The sequence below is a fragment of the Eleutherodactylus coqui genome, chromosome 5 (genome assembly GCF_035609145.1).
Source record: "Eleutherodactylus coqui strain aEleCoq1 chromosome 5, aEleCoq1.hap1, whole genome shotgun sequence".
In the NCBI taxonomy this organism is placed as follows: Eukaryota; Metazoa; Chordata; class Amphibia; order Anura; family Eleutherodactylidae; genus Eleutherodactylus; species Eleutherodactylus coqui.
This window is the reverse complement of record NC_089841.1, coordinates 243,264,386-243,282,473: the sequence shown is the minus strand read 5'-3', so window position 1 is coordinate 243,282,473 and position 18,088 is coordinate 243,264,386. Positions and strand designations below refer to the sequence as shown.

At 44.2% G+C, this 18,088-nt stretch overlaps 1 protein-coding gene across 3 annotated transcripts in view; it reads right to left on the bottom strand.

Annotated features, from left to right (window-relative positions):
- Window positions 1-2,191: 2,191 nt before the first annotated feature.
- Window positions 2,192-18,088, bottom strand: part of LOC136628467 (stimulated by retinoic acid gene 6 protein-like) — a 41,636-nt gene continuing 25,739 nt past the window's right edge. For 2 of the 3 annotated variants that reach the window (XM_066604393.1, XM_066604396.1), the window contains exons 9-18: window positions 17,947-18,055; window positions 15,480-15,630; window positions 14,538-14,613; window positions 12,647-12,728; window positions 10,011-10,059; window positions 9,801-9,918; window positions 8,545-8,664; window positions 7,201-7,364; window positions 5,619-5,765; window positions 2,192-4,110 (exon numbers count right to left, since the gene is read on the bottom strand). In XM_066604393.1, the coding sequence (XP_066460490.1) occupies window positions 3,872-4,110; window positions 5,619-5,765; window positions 7,201-7,364; window positions 8,545-8,664; window positions 9,801-9,918; window positions 10,011-10,059; window positions 12,647-12,728; window positions 14,538-14,613; window positions 15,480-15,630; window positions 17,947-18,055 (1,255 nt within the window). In that variant the 3' untranslated portion in view covers window positions 2,192-3,871. The remainder of the gene's footprint in view (window positions 4,111-5,618; window positions 5,766-7,200; window positions 7,365-8,544; window positions 8,665-9,800; window positions 9,919-10,010; window positions 10,060-12,646; window positions 12,729-14,537; window positions 14,614-15,479; window positions 15,631-17,946; window positions 18,056-18,088) is intronic. The other variant, XM_066604395.1, reaches the window with a different exon arrangement.

Below are 18,088 nucleotides of genomic sequence, written 5' to 3'. Positions count from 1 at the left end.
ACTAGGAGGCCACATAGGGAAACATGGGCTACAAAAAGAAAAAAAAACGCAAATTGCGACTGTATAGAGCATGCTGCAACTTTTTCTTTTTGCAACACCGCATCAGACAAAACATTCCTAATGTAAAGGAACCCAAAAGGTAACCATGGGGTTCACATACATGCGATTTGTTGCGCCGTGTGAAAGCGGTCTTAGAATAATTAATAATAAAATAACAGCCAGCATATGTAGATGGACATGACGTGTGCAGAATGGAAACACCCTGCGGGCGGAAACAGACCCACAGAAAGGGGAGTATAGTAAACAACATTGTATACAGAAAAGATGAATAATACAAAGGATACATATGTTACCAAGAAGAAAGAATACAGCAAAGTATACTAGCCGTAAGAAAGCAGAGCGGCAGCCGTGTGCTCCCGGAAACATCAGTTCTGGATACATTAGGGATACAATAATACACACTTAGGCCTCATGTCCACCGGATCATTTTAATTTTAAATCTGCAGCGTTTTTCCCGCACGCGGATCCGCGCCCCATAGGGATGCATTGGACACCTGCAGGTACTTAAATACCTGCGGATGTCATTTTTCCCTTCAGCCGTGGATCTGCATGCAGGAAAAAAACGCGACATGCTCCATTTTCGTGCGGGTGTCCCGCTGGGAAGGCTCCCGCAGGCTTCTATTGAAGCCTATGCAAGCCGTCCGGATCCGCGGAACACCCGTATCTGAATTAAAACTCACCTGTCCTTGATGCTGCGCGTCTCCCCTCCGTCACGGCCGGATCTTCTTTCTTCGGCCCGGCGGATGTGCCCGGCGCATGCAAGCGGCACGCTGCCGGCGTGCCGAGCACATCCGCCGGGCCGAAGAAAGAAGATCCGGCCGCGAAGGAAGGAAGCTCAGCAGCGTCAAGGACAGGTGAGTTTATTCTTATTATGAGGCCTCATGTCCGCGGGAAAGGAGAGACCCGCTGCGGGATTCTGCATGGAGAATCCACGGCGGGCCTGATTTTCCCCGTGGACACGAGGCCTAAACGTCAGGCGTGCTCTAAAAACACACCTCTTCAGGGAGGCATACCATATCCCCTAAACCAAACCCCTCTGTACTCCGCTAATAACATGCTCCCTGTCCTACCGACTGCAGTTCCTGCTAGCCATAATTAACCGGCACCTGCAGTCATACCGATTCAGCCACTATATGGCCTGACCATTGTCTATGTGTATAGCATCCCTCACTCTCCACCTCCCCATACCATGCACATCTCCACCTCGCCATACCGTGCACATCTCCACCTCGCCATACCGTGCACATCTCCACCTCCCCATACCATGCACATCTCCACCTCGCCATACCGCGCACATCTCCACCCCCCCATACCGCGCACATCTCCAGCCCCTTTACCTTCTGTATCACCCCACTACTTGTAGTATATAAGCTCGTTGGAGCAGGACCCTCACCCCTACTGTTTCCACCAACCGATTACTATGTAACCGTGGTCTTGTTTTATTTCCCCTGTCTTGTGGCTATTTTGGCATGATAATCACGACCGTGTGAAGCATTGGACTACAATGCATTCACTTACATAGGTGATTATTAGCCGCTTAAAAACGTCTGGCCGGTGAAGATAGGATATCAGCGACCAATACGGTCTTGCCCTATCTTTCGGGCGATCAACTGGCAGCTCCCATAGGCTTCTATGGGAGCTGCCGGCAAAGGGAGGGGAGTTTAGCAGTGGCTAGCCATGCTGACCATTTATGCCGGCCGAAGGAATTCCAGGCTGCGCCCAGCCGTGTGAATGGCAGAGAAAATGCGCAATTTAGTTGTGATTTGGTAATGGCTCCTCGTACGGTTTTCAGCAGCGATGAGAATACTCTGCAGAGAAACACTGATACAAAACAAATCAAGTCAATAGGATCCAGATGACAGAATGTTATTGTTTATTGTATAGGCGCAATGTTCTGCCACACGACACCAAAACATATAAATAACCATCTACCTTGTCATCCCCTTTGTGTGCCGCCACATGGCTATGCTAGCTAGCGCTGCCCGAATTACAGAGCATGCAGCCATGTCAGTCACAATAGCAAAACGCGAAAAGAAAAATATGGATAGATGGCGAGAAATTGTAGAACATATTAAAATAATCAGAACGTCCCTATTAGACCCGCTGCCATGCCAGCGCCGCCACTCCTGTCAGAGCGTATGTACGATAAGCGAATGAACCAAGGATGATTTTATGCCTGCCCAATGAAAATTGAATGAATATTATTCGTTCAGACGTTGATTCGCGTTTTGCCCGAACGACTATCATTCAGTTTTGCTAAGCCATGGCAATCATAAGTCAATCTCAGCATTCGCTTGCTGGAGGCAAGGTTTTCAAAGAAGAATTCTGTGTGAACGCCGAGGACACTGCAGCATGCCGCGTCGCCACTGGAGAGCAGCAGTGCCAGGCACCCAGATCAGGTGAGTATAAGCCCTATCACCCCAAAAATAAGACACTTTGCCTCTTTTGGGGCAAAAATTAATATAAGATTAGGTCTTATTTTCAGGGAAACACTGTAGCTCATGCACCCATCTGTTCAAGCCATTGACCTGATGGAATACTGTCAAGAATTACATCTAGTTTGTCAAGACACTTTTGTATTGCTTTTTTCTCCACAAAACCTAAAGGCCCTTTTACACGAAACAATTAGGGCTTAAACAGATGGGCATGATTTTCTCTCATTTTGTGGCTGTGAAAATCACAGCCACAAAATGAGACAAAACAAAGCCATTGATTTTAATGGTCTCATTTCCAATCCAATTTGTATCCTGGTTTTCCTAGGGGGCTTACTCTTTTTCTGCAGTTATACAACGGCGCTATCTGCTGGCTAAAGCCAGTACTGCATGAGGGGACACGTTGGATAGGCTCCGACAGCAGAGAGGCTGGCAATATACAGTAAGAGAACCCTGACGGACGTCTTCCAACATCAGAGCTGCACAGCCTTAAATCATAATGTCTTCAGAGGTCAGACAGTGGATTGGAAAAGGTTAATGCTACACGTGAGAAAAGATAGAACTTCCCCTATATCTCTCGCACGTAGCTAAAACTGCATACCCTGTTCCCTGAAAATAAGACAGTGTCTTATATTAATTTTTGCTCCAATAGATTTTACTTTTTTACATGTATAGCTGCCTGGACACTATTTATATTGTCTTTTTTATTAACTGTAATTAGGGCTCAATTTTGGAGTAGGGCTTATACTTCAAGCATCCTCGAAAATCCTGAAAAAGCATTCTGCATTCTCAAAAAACCCAACAAATCGTGCTAGGTCTTATTTTCGGGGTAGGTCTAATTTTCAGGGAAACGGGGTATTTATGTGAGAGAAAGGTAGTGCAGGTCATATCTTCACGCTTTTTTTTTTTCAAACTCGCACGCACTAACGCAGAGTTTGAAAGGTAAGGAGAAAAAAAAGATTTTTACCTTGGTGATGCACAACTGCACTCCATAGTAGTGATCATAGTAGCGCATATGCCAGTGTGAAGAAGTCCTTATTGTGCAGTGTAAACGAATGCAGTGAAAGAACGAGCAGCGATAAATCACTGCACAGATCTTTCATGCAGACCATAAAATCATCGTTCGTTTGCCGTTTCATCTGCCTACGTAAACAGGCTGTCATCCATCTATGACGTATTCTTCTTGGACGCAGTGAGATTTGGCGCAGCAGCAATTGCACCAAAATCCACATGACTAAATGCAGGTTTTTGATGCAGAATTGCAGGCAGATTTTGGTGCCATTACTGTGGAGTAGAAGTGTCCTAAAGTAACAACAACTCATAAAGCGGTAACAATTGCTAATTTACAATCTGTACAAACTGTCCAGGATGCGTACATATCATATCCGCCACGCTTCCACGCTGTTATCATTCAGGGGTCTTTCCTGATGATTCTTTATTTCAGCCTCCAGAACGGAGGCGCAGATAAGTCTGGACTGCAGAACCGTATTCATGTTGTCCAGGTCACCCGTATCTTTCGGTTTCCTTTGTATTATAAGTCTAGGATTGTTTAAAAGAGTGTAATATAGGAGCCATCTTGTTCTTGCTTTGACTGATGAATGAGGTCCTGTAAAAAAAACTACATTTTTTTTACTTTTCTGATATATTAAAATGTGTTATATCACATTACACTACTAATTGATATACAGTGTTCTTATTAAAGATTACCTGCAGCCCCTCTGAAAGATTAGTTTCCTCCATAAGAGAATACTGAATTGAAAGCAATGGTATGCAGGCGACCCCCGCAGTAATTTTCAGGGAAGGGCTTGAAGTATAAGCCCTTCCCTGAAAATCATCCCTAGCTGGTGTAAAAAAAAAATCATAAAAATATATACTCACTCCTCCGCCACTGTCGGGGTTCTGGCACATCTTGTCGCTTGGTCCCCGGCAGCGATTTAAAAATGACCTGCCTCCTGAAAGGGCGATGTTCTGCACGGGAGTCAGAGATTACATTGTATTCTGCCAACAGCCCATGCAAGAATAATGGAGCTGTGTACAGAGCTCAGATGACATGCTGTGCTCTGCAAACAGCTCCCGAAGGCTAATTAGCTACTTAAGAGCTTATGCAAAGTGAACGCTCAAAACTGTTACTCAAACTGCCATTTGAGCGAATTTCGAGCGATCATCTTACCCTGTAATCCACACAACGATTATCGCTCAAAAGATTGCCTTTACACTGATGTGATTGGGGACTGTACAATGTAATCATCGGTGCAGCAGACTCCAATAATTGATTTAATTTATCTTCATGCGATTGGGAGCTCCTTAAGACGGGCGTTTTTATGCACGCAAAATTTGCGAGCCCAAACCACAAAGAATAGAACCCAAATGTGTTTTACGCAAGCAGATTTTGAGGACGCAAAAAAATAGGACCTGCTCTATTTTGCTGCATTTTGCTCATCAAATCTGCCATAGAAGTCTATAGCAGGGCGAAATTACGCAAGAGGGGGAAAAAGAATGCAGGAAGAGAAGACAGCGGGAGCTCATTTAGGCTTTAATAGCCCACGAAAAGGGAGTGTCACGGGCATGTGTGAACTATCCCTGTGCGCGCAAAAAGTACAGTAATAAGCACTGAGACGCACACAACACTCTGATTACCTGGCTGTTCAAACATCGTCCATGTGCAAATACGCTGCGGTGAGCGTATTTGCATTAACACTTTCTCTGAAGCCGCGCTCAGGGCTTAACAGATGGGTGTGATTTTGTCCCGATTCTCGTGTGATTCTCATGGTTGCAAAGTGGAATGAAATCCCCACCTCCTGAAAGGGCTGTGTCTGATTGGCTGAGCATTCAGCCAATCACAGGCAGCGCTCAGCCATTCATTGAATGACAGCTGAGCGATGCCCGTGATTACTCACATCTCTCAGGCAATCCGCCAATCATTAAATTCAATGTATGGCTGAGCGCTGCCTCTGATTGGCACATAATGCCTGCTACCATTGTTGGAGCCCACTCCTGTTTGGATTACTTTGAACAGATGACTTGCTATCTGACAATTAATACCATACCCATGGAAAATCCCAGTCATGTTAAACAGTCAAATAATGACAAGCAGAAAAGAAATGTCTGCAGATTTATCCTTCTTACCTCCCGGATCACTAAACCCATAGTATGAAGACATATCTTTCAGTCTTTTCTCAGCTCTCATTGTCAGTAGAATGTTGCAAAAACTCACAAGTACTGGGTTATTGTGATAGTGGTCCACATATATCATTCCAATCCATGTACTGTAGCCTTAAATAAAATACAAAAACCTGGATAGTTAGCGTACATTTACACAATTCTTCATATCCGCCTTCACTAACTTAGATCCATCATTCACAAGAGGTGAACAGCTCTGACTATCTACTCCCCCTCCCTGCAAAATGACCCCTGCAGAGTTCACAGAGCATGCCCAGAGCAGTCTCCTATACAATACCATGGGTCCCTCCTGTGCATTGTGTGAATGGCCCATGAAGCTGCTGTAAAGTATATTCGCTCATCTCTAAAGATTATGCTTGTTTCGAGTAATTACTCGATCGAGCACCGCGATTTTCGAGTACTTCCGTACTCTGGTAAAAAGATTCGGGGGGCGCCGGGAGGAGGCGTGGCGGAGCGGGGGTAGCAGTGGGGAATAGGGGGTAGCCCTCTCTCGCTCTCCCTCTCCCCCCCCACTCCCCGCTGCAACCCCCCACTCACCCACGGCGCCCCCCGAATCTTTTCACCCGAGTACGGAAGTACTCGAAAATCGCAGCGCTCGGGCAAAAAAGGGGCGTGGCCGAGTAGGTTCGCTCATCTCTAATAATCTTCTAAATGCCCCCAATGCTGCTAAATGTAGCTCAGGCAAGACGGCCGCCCCCATAGTCATATATGGACAACAGAATAAAAAAAAATCTACAATCAGAAAATAAAATCTGATTAGAAAAGTGTAATATGTTTCTCCATCTGGTTATAATTAGTGATGAGCGAGCATTGCCCTTAGTGAGTACCTGCCCGCTCGAGACAAAAGGTTCGGGTGCCGGCAGCAGGCAGGGAGCTGCGAGGGAGAGCGGGGAGGAACGGAGGGGAGATCTCTCTCTCCTGCTGACTGCCACTACTCACCGCTCCCCTGCGCCCGCACCCAAACCTTTTGTCTCGAGCGGGCAGGTACTCGCTAAGGGCAATGCTCGCTCGAGCAATTGCCCTTAGCTAGTATACTCGCTCATCTCTAGTTATAATGGATAAAAATGGTTTTACAGTATCTTTAAAAATGCTCTGCCTTTAAATTTCTTTATTAAGTCAACTGGACCCTTTGTCAGACCGACTGATAATGCTGTATGTGTTGAGGTATGATGATTGCTTCAATCAATGCCTTTATGAGAAAATGGTACGTGTCACACAAATATATGGTAAGGCGGCTAACAGGCCGAGCATTTAGAAATGCTTGTGTGCAAAGGAATGAAGGTTAATGGGGACTATGTATTCCAAATAAGAAGGCCGTGGGGATCGATGAGAAAAATTCAGGAGACATCCAATTAAATTAATGAACATAAGTCCAAAAGCTATCATGCTGACATTCGGGTAGTGAATTGGCTGTATGCTATAACTCCTGCCTTGAGCGATAAAAAAAAGCATGTCCCATTTCTGCCTACTTCTGTTCTGAATACAGAATGCTGATAAATGGCCAACTTGCCCACAGTATATGTCTTACCCATGTCTGCTGACTCATATCCACGTTGTAAGATTGTCCTATCAATCCTTCCAATTAACCAACTTCCCACAATCAGACTGGAAAATAGTCGAAACAAGCAGGCTCCCAAACCAATAATCACGTTGTAGAAGAAGAAGAAGTAATTAAAATTGTGAAAGGCCTTCCTAAAAAAAACAGTGGAAAGTTAAGAGAATGAAGGCCCATTTATACACAAAGACAATCTTTCAAACAATTGAAAGATTGACAGTTATATAAAGTGTCAATGGAAACTAATGTCCATTAACACTTTATCAGCTTCATTTGCATGTAAAGGGGCCTCCAGGAGCTGTTTGCAGAGCACAGCATGTTGTCTCAGCTCTGCATGGGCTGTCAGCAGAATACAATGTAATCTCGGACTCCTGTGCAGAACACAGCATGTAGTCCCTGTTATCTCTCTCCGGCTGAACGATGGATTTTAAGCTCACCTTAAAATCATCGTTCAGCCAAAGAGTGAACAATGGCAGTGTTTACACGTAACGATTATCGCTCATAAGCCATCGTTTGAACGAATTCTGAGCAATAATCGTTGTGTGTAAATCTACCTTAAGATTACCAATTTGAATCAATCAATCAATGATCACCACAGGGTATATAATAAAAGACAAACCTGTGATCCAACGCAATTTTCCTTCAAATTTCGCTTCTAATAAAACATACTGCTGACCATACAGGAATCGCCTACACATTTTGAATACTTATTGCATTCCTGGCATATTTGTAATTATAATCACATTCTTTCCCCTAATCCCTTAAAGGGATTTTCCAGGCATTTACTATAGATGATCGGCTGGGGTCCACCACTTGGGATCGCTACTGATCAGCTGATCCTCCGGCCCGCTGTCAGTGCAGCCGAGCCAAACGTCCGCATCATGGTCACAGCTAAAAGCGCAATAGAAAGGCTTTGCTCCCATTGATATCAATGAAAGAGATGCCTTCTATTACACTTCTGGGTCCAAAAGTTTCCATGCAGTATTTGAGCCAAAGCCAAAAGTTTGATTCAGCAGGAAGAAGTATAAGTCCTTGCTTTATATCTCCCATATCTTTTGAATACACTTTTGGTTTGGGCTTGGAAAACTGCATCAAAACTGACAGAGGAACATTGGGTTTTTAAAAGAAGGTGTGTGAAGCCACCCTACTGGGGTTGTCGAAGATCAGAAAAAAAGGTCTACCTCTTTCCCGAAACAGCACCACACTTTATCAATGGGCTGTATCTGGTATTGCAACTCAGCCCATTGGCCTGAATGAACAAGACATTTTCTAATGTCAGACAAGCCCCCGCTGAAGGTCCTAAAAAATCCTTCTTACCGGTTATTTAGAGCTAAGGGTTTCTGTTTATCCCCAGAAGCGATTTTCTCCTGTAGAAAGAATGTACTGGCTAACAGGACTTGTAATATCATCAGCGAAATACCGATTGCAAGTGTGAGTCTTCAAAGAAAGAGAAGAAGGAAAAGTATTAAGAAAACTAAAACGTAAAAGACACTGCCGGTTCAGAGTCGGACTGTTAATATTACTGTTTGTAGGTTGGTTTTTCAACCATCATGAAGGCAGTAAATGAAAGGCTACAAAAACCCTCAAGGCTGACTTTTCAGATAGAAGTAAAGACGTTTGTCTGAAACACCCAAGTGCGCTCCATTTTGAAGTTTTTTTGTAGCTTTGCATTTACTGCCTTCACGATAGTTGGAAAACTTTTTTAACCCTTTCCAATCCACTGTCTTTCTACATTCTGATTGAAGCTTGTACAGCTCCAATGTCAGAAGACGTCCGACAGGGTATTCTTACCGTCTATTACCAGCCACTCCGCTCTCGGAGCCTCTCTGGTGCACAGACTGGATTTAGCCAGCAGATGGCACCGTTGTATAACTGCAAAAAGAGAAAGCCTTTTGGGAAACCCTGAATCCAAAATTGGATTGGAAAGGGTTAATGTACATTTGAATAAAGGGATTGACTTATTTTTTTTACCACCAGTGCTAGACTTTGTATCTATGCTTTATTATTTCTATGACTGCATATATATCAGTAATTACCATTTTTAATTTGCTGGTAGATAAGGTGGCAAAGATGATCGCTCACAATTTGTTCAAAGGATAGGGAGAATGACAATCTGAGCGATCATTTTGCATTAGCTGCTAATCAGCACTAATGCCCATTAGTAGCTTATTAGCTTCATTTGCATGTAAATGAGCCTCCCTTCCCTGGATGCAGAGAACAGCAGGTGGTCTGTTATCTGCATACAGCCCCTTTATAGGGGCTGCAGCTGAAACAATGTTATCAGCGCTGGAGAATCACAGTGAGCGCTCCCTGCTATCAGCTGGCCAGCCGAACGATGGATTTTAAACTCCACATAAAATCATCGTTCGGCCGTAAAGCAAACAATGGTAGTATTTACACGCAACGATTATCGCTCGAAAGACATCGTTTGGGCGATAATTGTCCTATGTAAATGGGGCTTTAGTCCTAAGAAAGATTATGTAAATAATGTAAACTTGACATTTGTAAACTTAATATATCATATGTCATGTGACTGTATTATATTGATAACACTGATAATTAGTCAAACTTACATGGAGATTCCTAAGCCTTTCAGAAGTGCTAAGGCGTTGCCATGCATTATTGGAAACACAAAGCCATACACAAAAAAGAGGCCAAACAAGCATTGCACTACATGCATGATCAAGTAACCTACAACAAAAGAAGAACGGTTCAGGAAATGCAAAAACAGATCGTAAATGATGGTTTTTTTCTACAGAGGCCTAATTATACATACGACATACCCCATAAAATATATGCAACCTGCCAGCCAGAGTATCTTGCTATGGCAACCTGTGTGCGATAGAAAAAGATAAGCATTATCTCATGGAAATATTCTATTTTAGTATATACACATAATTAATGCTATGTCATAAACATGCCCGGACTATTGCAGTTCATGGTCTCATACTGAATTTATATAACAGGGTGCATGGTAATCGAAAGTAATCTGTTTGCTTAGCCAATGGGGTTCATTGATCTTCCCCTACATAGCCAAACACTAGAGGTGCTGATATAAGTAAGTCAATGATTCCCAATCGGGGTAGCATGGCACTCTGGTGTGTCATAAAAGCTTATCAGGGGTGGATTGGCCGTTCAGACCACCGGGAGAAATCCTGGTGGGCCAGTCACATCCTGAGACCGCCAACAACTACCTCTGCAGTAGCGGCTGCTACAGGTATCGCCCTAAGCCTCCAGTTTAAGAGATGGCCAGGTGAGGCTACAAAGTAGAAAAACCAAAAATGAATATAGTCACCTACACTTGTTCCCTGAGTCGGGGAGTGTTTTTATCAATTGGGGAGTATAAAGGGCAGCATTATTACTAACGAAGCAAAAAGGGGTGCACTATTAATGATGGGGTAATGAGAGGGATGATTATTACTGACAGGAGGAACAAAGGGCATCATGGTAAATGACGGGCCAACAAGGGGCAGGATTTGTAATATCAGGACAACAGGAGGGGGCATTATTAATGACGGCAACAAAGGAAGTAGTTTTAATGATGGGGACAATATAACTGAGCATTGATTGGGCAATCAGGGGGAGCATTATTTCTGATAAGGGCATATAAAGGGGGCATGAACCCCTTAATGACACGGCCTATTTGGGGCTTAAGGACGCAACGATTTTTGGCGGATTTTAATCTCCATTTTTCAAAAGCCATAACTTTTATTTTTCCGTCGGCGCGGCCGTATAAGAGCTTGTTTTTTGCGTGGCGAACTGTAGTTTTATCGGTGCCACTTTTGGGTACACAGACTATATTGTAAAACTTTTATTATTTTTTTTTTATGATCGCAGGGAGAGAAAACGCATCAATTCTGCCATAGATTTTTTTTTTTTAAAGTGTTAATTATGCAGCATAAATGACACAATACATTTTTTTCTGCAGGCTGGTACGATTACAACAATACCAAAATTCTTGTTTTTTTTAGGTTTTTCCACTTTTCTGCAATAAAAACCCTTTTTTTGAAAATCTTTTTTTTTCTAAATCGCTGCATTCAAAGTCCTTTAACTTTTCCATGGACGGAGTTCTGTGAGGGCTGATTTTTTAGCGAGACAAGCTGTAGTTTTTATTGGTACCATTTTGGGGTACATATGGCTTTTTTGATGACTTTTATTGAGTTTTTTTTAATGCTTTTTACTGTGCAGGATAAAAAGCATGTTCAACTTATTGAACGTGTCGTTACGGAGACGACCATATCAAATATGTGGGATTTTTTTTATACTAATATGAATAAAAGCACAAAAGTTTTTTTATAACATTTTTTTAAAATTTTTTATACATTATTTTGATCTTTTTTTTTTTACACCATTTGTGTCCCTGTGGGGGACTTACACCATACAACTCATGATCGCTATGACTTCTCTCCTGCAATGCCTTATCGCTTATTACAGCGATCATAGCCAATGGTAATACAGGACGCCTGTAGGTGGCATCCTGTTACCATGGAAACCAGCCGGGCTCTCTGCGATTACATCGCGAGAGCCCACTGACGTCACAGAGGGGGCGCGCTCCCTCTGTGAACCCTTCCCATGCCGCGATCTACATAGATCGCGGCAGGGTAGGGTTAACATCGGAAAGCCGGCTATCAGTGACAGCTGGCTCTCGTTGCCGGATAGCGTGAGATCTCTTATGAGGTACGTCCAGTTGCGGGAAGTACCTCGCAGCCATGACGTACCCTTACGTCATATGGAGGGAAGGAGTTAATATTACTGCGTCACTGAGAGGGCTGTTGTTACTACTGGGCCCACTGAAAAGGAGCTCTATTTCTATAACAAAGAGTAAAATCATAGGTCGCGATAAGCTACACACCGAGCCATGCCCCCTGACCACACACCTTTTTTGATAATATTAACAGAACATATGTAGAACGACCTCCGACATTGGAGCTCTGTCCTGCATATTGTTAGAAACGTGTTGGAGCTATGCAAGGAAATCTCAATGTCAGATGAGGTCAGACACTGGATTGGAAAGGGTTAGGCCGCCTGCAGATGGCCGGGTCGGATCCGGCTGCGAGAATTCTCGCAGCGGGACCCGACCCGAGCGTCTGCAGAGAGCAGCGCAGGCACTCACCTCTCCTGCGGCCCCGACTCTTTTATGTGCCGGCTGCTGGGCAGCCAGAGCGGAGCTGGCGGCCAGTGAGTGACGTTTCTGTGCCGGGCTCTGCGAGCTAGGCACAGAAATAGAGCATGCCGCGGGATTTCGCGTGGCCAAATTGCGGTCGTCTGCCTAGGATTGCATTTGTTAACGGAATCCTATGGCAGCTTCCAGGGGCGGAAATTCCGCGGGAAATCCCGCCACGGAATTTCCGCCCGTCTGCAGGCGGCCTTAAGAACTATTAAGACAAAGAATTAACTAATGCTATATAAGCCAGCTTACCACAGACTCAGAGGATGAAGGGTTTTGGAATTTTATAGGAAGAAAATCTCTCTTGCCAACCCAAAGTCTCTTCATGTGCTTTCTAGAGATAAAAAGGTTGCTGAAGGTTATGAACATTACCAAGGGCCTATTGTTGAGGTCTGTGATTCGCTGCAGCAGCCTGTGATGTCCCGTATACAGGCTGCTGCAGCCTGTAGACAATACGTCAGAGCAGAGACTGAGATCTACTGGTGGGGGACTTACAGGGAGCGGGTAGAGGAATGTATGTGTTAGTTTATTATTTTGAAGTATGGGAAAGCAAGTATTAACAAAAAAATGTGAACTCGGACAGTCCCTTTAAAAGGTTTGTTCAGGATCGCCTTTACTTTTTTGTGCGTTGGCCACATTCCTAAAAATAAATCAACCTTGTAATTTATTTTGTAATAAAAATTCAGCTGTTTATGTGATGGGAGTTCCCTAATGCAATGCATGGACAATAAAGCCGCAGCTCAGCCCGTACATGGCTTCCCACTGCTGTACAGAGCTGTGCTTATGGCCAATGCTATTAACCCCTTCAGTCACAGGTTTATTATTACCATGTCAGTGCAGCAAGCCCTGGAGATTTTCCTGAGGTAAATCGAAATGGCAAACGTGTACAGTGGCACAATAAGGGCTCCCACCCACTGGCGATATTTTCAAATCGGCATGATGCCGGGATATCGGCATCACGCCGACATATCACATATAGCCCTTAGCTATTCATTCATGGATAGCTAAGATATAGCTATTCACGAATGAATAGCTAAGGGCTATGTGTGATTGGCTGAGCGCTCAGCCAATAGCTTAGCAGTAGCTGCTCTTGGCTGAGCCCTCAGCCAATCAGCACAGCCCTTTCAGGAGGCAGGTATTTTTAAATCCCTGACTGTTGAAAGAGCTTAATAGCAGTGTCGGGGAGCCAGCAGGAGGACGCGGCTGACAGCAGGAGAGGTGGTTAGCATTTCAGCACTAGAGCTGTCCACGGAAATCTTCTGGGGTTTAACTGCATAGTCAGTGCAGCAAGCCCCGGAGATTTTCCGGGTGTGCCACTAAAGGGGTTAATACCAGTTAGACCCTTTCTTTTTAAGCTGCCACCAATTTAAATTCTTACCTACTCTGAGAAGCTGCCGAAAATATCAAGCCTCTGAATTTCTGATCCAGGAAAAAACATAAGTATTCCTTGGACCAAAATACAATGGGCTTTCAAAGAAGAATTTTTCATACTCCATTTGCTGATGTTTTTTACCTTTTTGCAGCATTTTCTTTGCCTTTTTTGTAGAGATATTACTTTATAGTCTATAGTAAGTTATTGTAAAGTCTACATGCACAGCATTTTTGCAGTATTTTTGAGGTCAGGGGCATTTTTACCAAAACACAGCATTTTCTAGGCATGGAGTATTTTTTTCTGTAGGATTTTCTACAAAATGTAATTTTTCTTAATGAGAGACGTTTGGTACGGTATCGCCAGTAGGGCAAAATGTGATTGTCCCCAGCAAGAGAGTCTCTTGTCTCCAGGAGTCTATGGGATCCGCCACCATATATCAGGCAAAAGATAGTTCCAGAATTATCTTTTTGCCCGCCGTATATGTGTCAGCGCCTATTTTGGTCACATATGTTCCATTTTTCATGGTCCGACATATTCACACGCTGTATATTTGCCTGTGTGAACAGATGCATTGGAAACCAATTCCTCAGATGGTCGCGTATATCGGTCAGCCGTAAAAACGCGCTATTTATGTGCTTGTGTAAATAAAGCCTTATGGGAATACGTAAAAATCCTAGCATGGGTGAATGCAATAAGACCTAATAATTTACAATAAAATGTGACCACTGGTCCCCCTATAGAAGCGTACAGGCCATGCAGGAAACTTCTTACCTGTAGCAGACTAGTATATGAAAGACATAGGATACCATGACTGCACTTGCCAGGAAAGTAGTTGAAAACCAAACAACTGAAAAACAAGCACATTAATATCATTGAATAGACTGAATACATTCATATGTACAGGTGTAAGGGCGTGGAATAGTTTGGACAACTTGACATATTACATCAGTGTGATTGGGTCAACATGGCAGTCAACCACTTTCCAGTATTGTGTAATGGTTCCAAGGCCATCTCTACTATGGAGGTCTGACAGAAGCCTCCGTGGCTGGCTCATGGGGGAGGGATCAGTATAGGATAACCTTTGTTGGGGCCAAAGGTCACGTGTCTTCCCCGAAAAATATGTAGTCAGCAGCCAGAAATATAATTTAGGGTGGTTTGGAGGTTCCGAAGCAGATCTGGCTCATAATACTAGAAGAAAAAGTGCTGCATGCAGCTGTTTTTCTTCCGGCAGGAAGTCGGGCAGCTGAGCATAAAGCAAACGGAGCCCATTATAGTCAATGGAGGCCATTCGGTGTTGTCCGGTTCCATTCTAAGACAGAGCCATTCCGGCATTGAAAATTCCCTTTCTTGCTCCCTTAACACTTCCACTTTCTCTCTTCACTACATAGTGCTCATTGAGTGCTATTTAGCCTGCAAGAAAGAAGCCAGAAGCGGTTAGAACCGCTTCGGCCTTCTCCTCTGAGTCCTTGGCTATAACTAACAGCCGAGGACATGTCTTGCTCCTGCTGAATTGCAGGTGCAGGAGCTTTAATCCCACTCCATATATTTAATATCGGCCACGATTAAAGCCCAGGACCAAGCTTGGTCCTTAATGGGTTAAAGGTGAACCTCCCCTTTAGGGAAACTTGGGAAGTTTTCCCTAGATTTTCAGATTTTAGTTTGTTTAAAGAAAAAACCCAAAAAAACAAGCCTTATTACAACATATTTGCCTACCTGCTAAGGTTTTCTGAAACTCCTTGACTGAAGCAACTGATTCATTGTAGCTGCTCCATGTTATATCCGGTGCTACCTGCTCCATCCGTTGTGCCAACATGTCTAGCAAAGTTGCAATTTCAGTGAATACACTGTACTCCAAAGACACAAACTGTTGGAGGAAAGTAAAAAGGAAGTCTGAAGTTCTTACCTAATAGTAATAGCAGTACCCAACCATGTGAAGTGGTATCGTCCATGCAACATTGTTCATATGAGAGGACGAACACCAATAATAATTGGAAGGAAATATTCATATGCTATAGATTCATTAGTTTTTAATTTTTTTCTGCTCAAATACCAAATAGAGCAGCGCTAGATGAACCAATCAGAACTATCGCTTCCTGGAGGCGGGATTTAAGAATCCGGCAACCAAGAATTGACCTTCTGTGGGCGAACGAGTACTGCAGGATGCCCGGCGGCGCACCGGAGAGCAAAGGGAAGACCTGGACTGAGCCTACTAAGCAAATATTCCCTTTTTTTTGGAGTGCAGCTAGGACTTCGTTTTGGGGTAGAGCTTAAGTTTCATCACACAAAAAAACGTGATTTTATGCGTTGCGTCCAACACAATCGAAGACTCCATAGGGAAACATGAGCTACAAAACCCCCCCACAAATCACAGCAATATAGAGCATGCTGTGATTTTTTCCCCCGCAAACTAGTATCAGAGAAAACAGTGTAACGTGAACAAACCCATTAGAACGCATGTGCTTTACATACATACATTTTCTCGCGCTATCACGCCGCAGCAAAATTAGGGATTTTGTTGCCTGTGTGAAAGCGGCCTTAGGGCTTATTCACTTGAGGATATATCGGCTGGTGTTTTCATGGCAGGCTGATAAATGCTCCCATCTGATGCATCGATTCCAATGCATCAGATCACACAGTTGTATTCCCACGGCGTAAAAGCACCCAGCCGGGCGCTTTTACGCCAGGCAGAAAGCTATCTTCCTGGCCAATCTATGGACGCTGCCATTGACTCCCATGGGAGCCAATGACAGCAGCCGGAGAAGGAAGGTGGGAGGGAGTTTAGCAGTGTGACTGCTAAACTCCAGCCCCCTTCTCTTCTCCTCTCTGCTCCTTGCTGCTGTTTGCAATGGGAGGGGGTGCAGCTAAGCTCCACCCCACCCCCTCTCATTGGTGAGTGGATACAAGGGGCGGGGAGGGGCCCCCACACACTCCCATTGTGAACAGCTGGAAGGGGGGGAAGAGAGGAAGGGGAGCCGGCGAGGGGAAGGAGGAGACAGCTTAGCGCCCAATGGCATATATGCCAAGCCCATGCATCATATGGTAACGTATATCGGCCGGCCGTTAAAACGCCGGCCAATATACGCTCATGTGAATAAACCATTAAAAGAATTTAATATCTTTGGGAAAAAATTAAATTATTTTCTGCCGCCATCTTCTGACAGTTTTCCATCTACGTTTTTTTGCAGAACATCCTGCAGTTTCTATTGATACCATTTTGGAGTATATAAAACTTTTTGATCACTTTATTACATTTTTTTTTTGTAGTCCCCATAAGGGACAAGTACTTGCGATGGCTTGATCACTCCTGCAGTATGATGTGATACCATAATACCACGGTCTGACAGGCAATCTATCAAACCAGGCTTAGCTTGATAGGCAATCTCCAATGGTAGCCCGGAGGGCTTTCACAAGGCCTCTAGTTGCCATGGCAACCGAACGGCACCCCACAATCTTATCATGGGGGGGGGGGGGGGGGTGTTGTTCAAGACACCCAAACTCTGATCAGGGCGTTTAAACGCTGCCAGAACTGACGGCGGCATTTATAGGGTTAATAGCTGGAGTGCTGGTTGCAGCTCTTGCAGGTGGGTGTAAGAAACCGATCCCCATCTATACAAATCCTGAACCTCAATGGCGTAACTGTATGTCATGGAGCATTAAGGGGCTAATATACGTACATTATAGCAGATGCATATGGCAGCTATGAACATATAAGAAACAGCTAACATTAAGGGCTTCTTCACACAGGCGTATGCAGAAGTTCGCCACTACTTAGTGTAGTTACGCATAACGAGTCACGCTGCCAAACTCCCTCCCACCTCCCTTCTCCGGACGCTGTCATTGGCTCCCATAGGAGCCCATGCAGCGGGCGATGTATTCCGGCCAGAAAGATAGTTCCAGGACTATCTTTCTGGCCCGGCGTAAAAGTGCCCGGCGCTATATTGGCCCAGCCGGGTGCTTTTACGCCGCAGGAATACGGCCATGTGATCTGATTAAATGGAATCCAATGCATCAGATGGTAGCGTATATCCGTCCGGCCGTGAAAATGGCAGCTGATATACACTTGTGTGAAAGAAACCTACGCCCTAACGTTGCTCTGTGACTTTTGGCTTCTGTATAAGCGAACACTTCATAATAATGTTGAATTGCATAAATTACAAAAACGTATTCTTCAGTGACTTACAATATAGAGGCAGAACAGCGAGAGGACCGTCGTACCAATCATCCTGCTGGGGAATTTAAAGCACGGGTCCCATGTGTATATCCTCCGTTCAAACCAGTTTCTCTGTTTTCTGGAATAAAGATGACATTGAACATATATACTC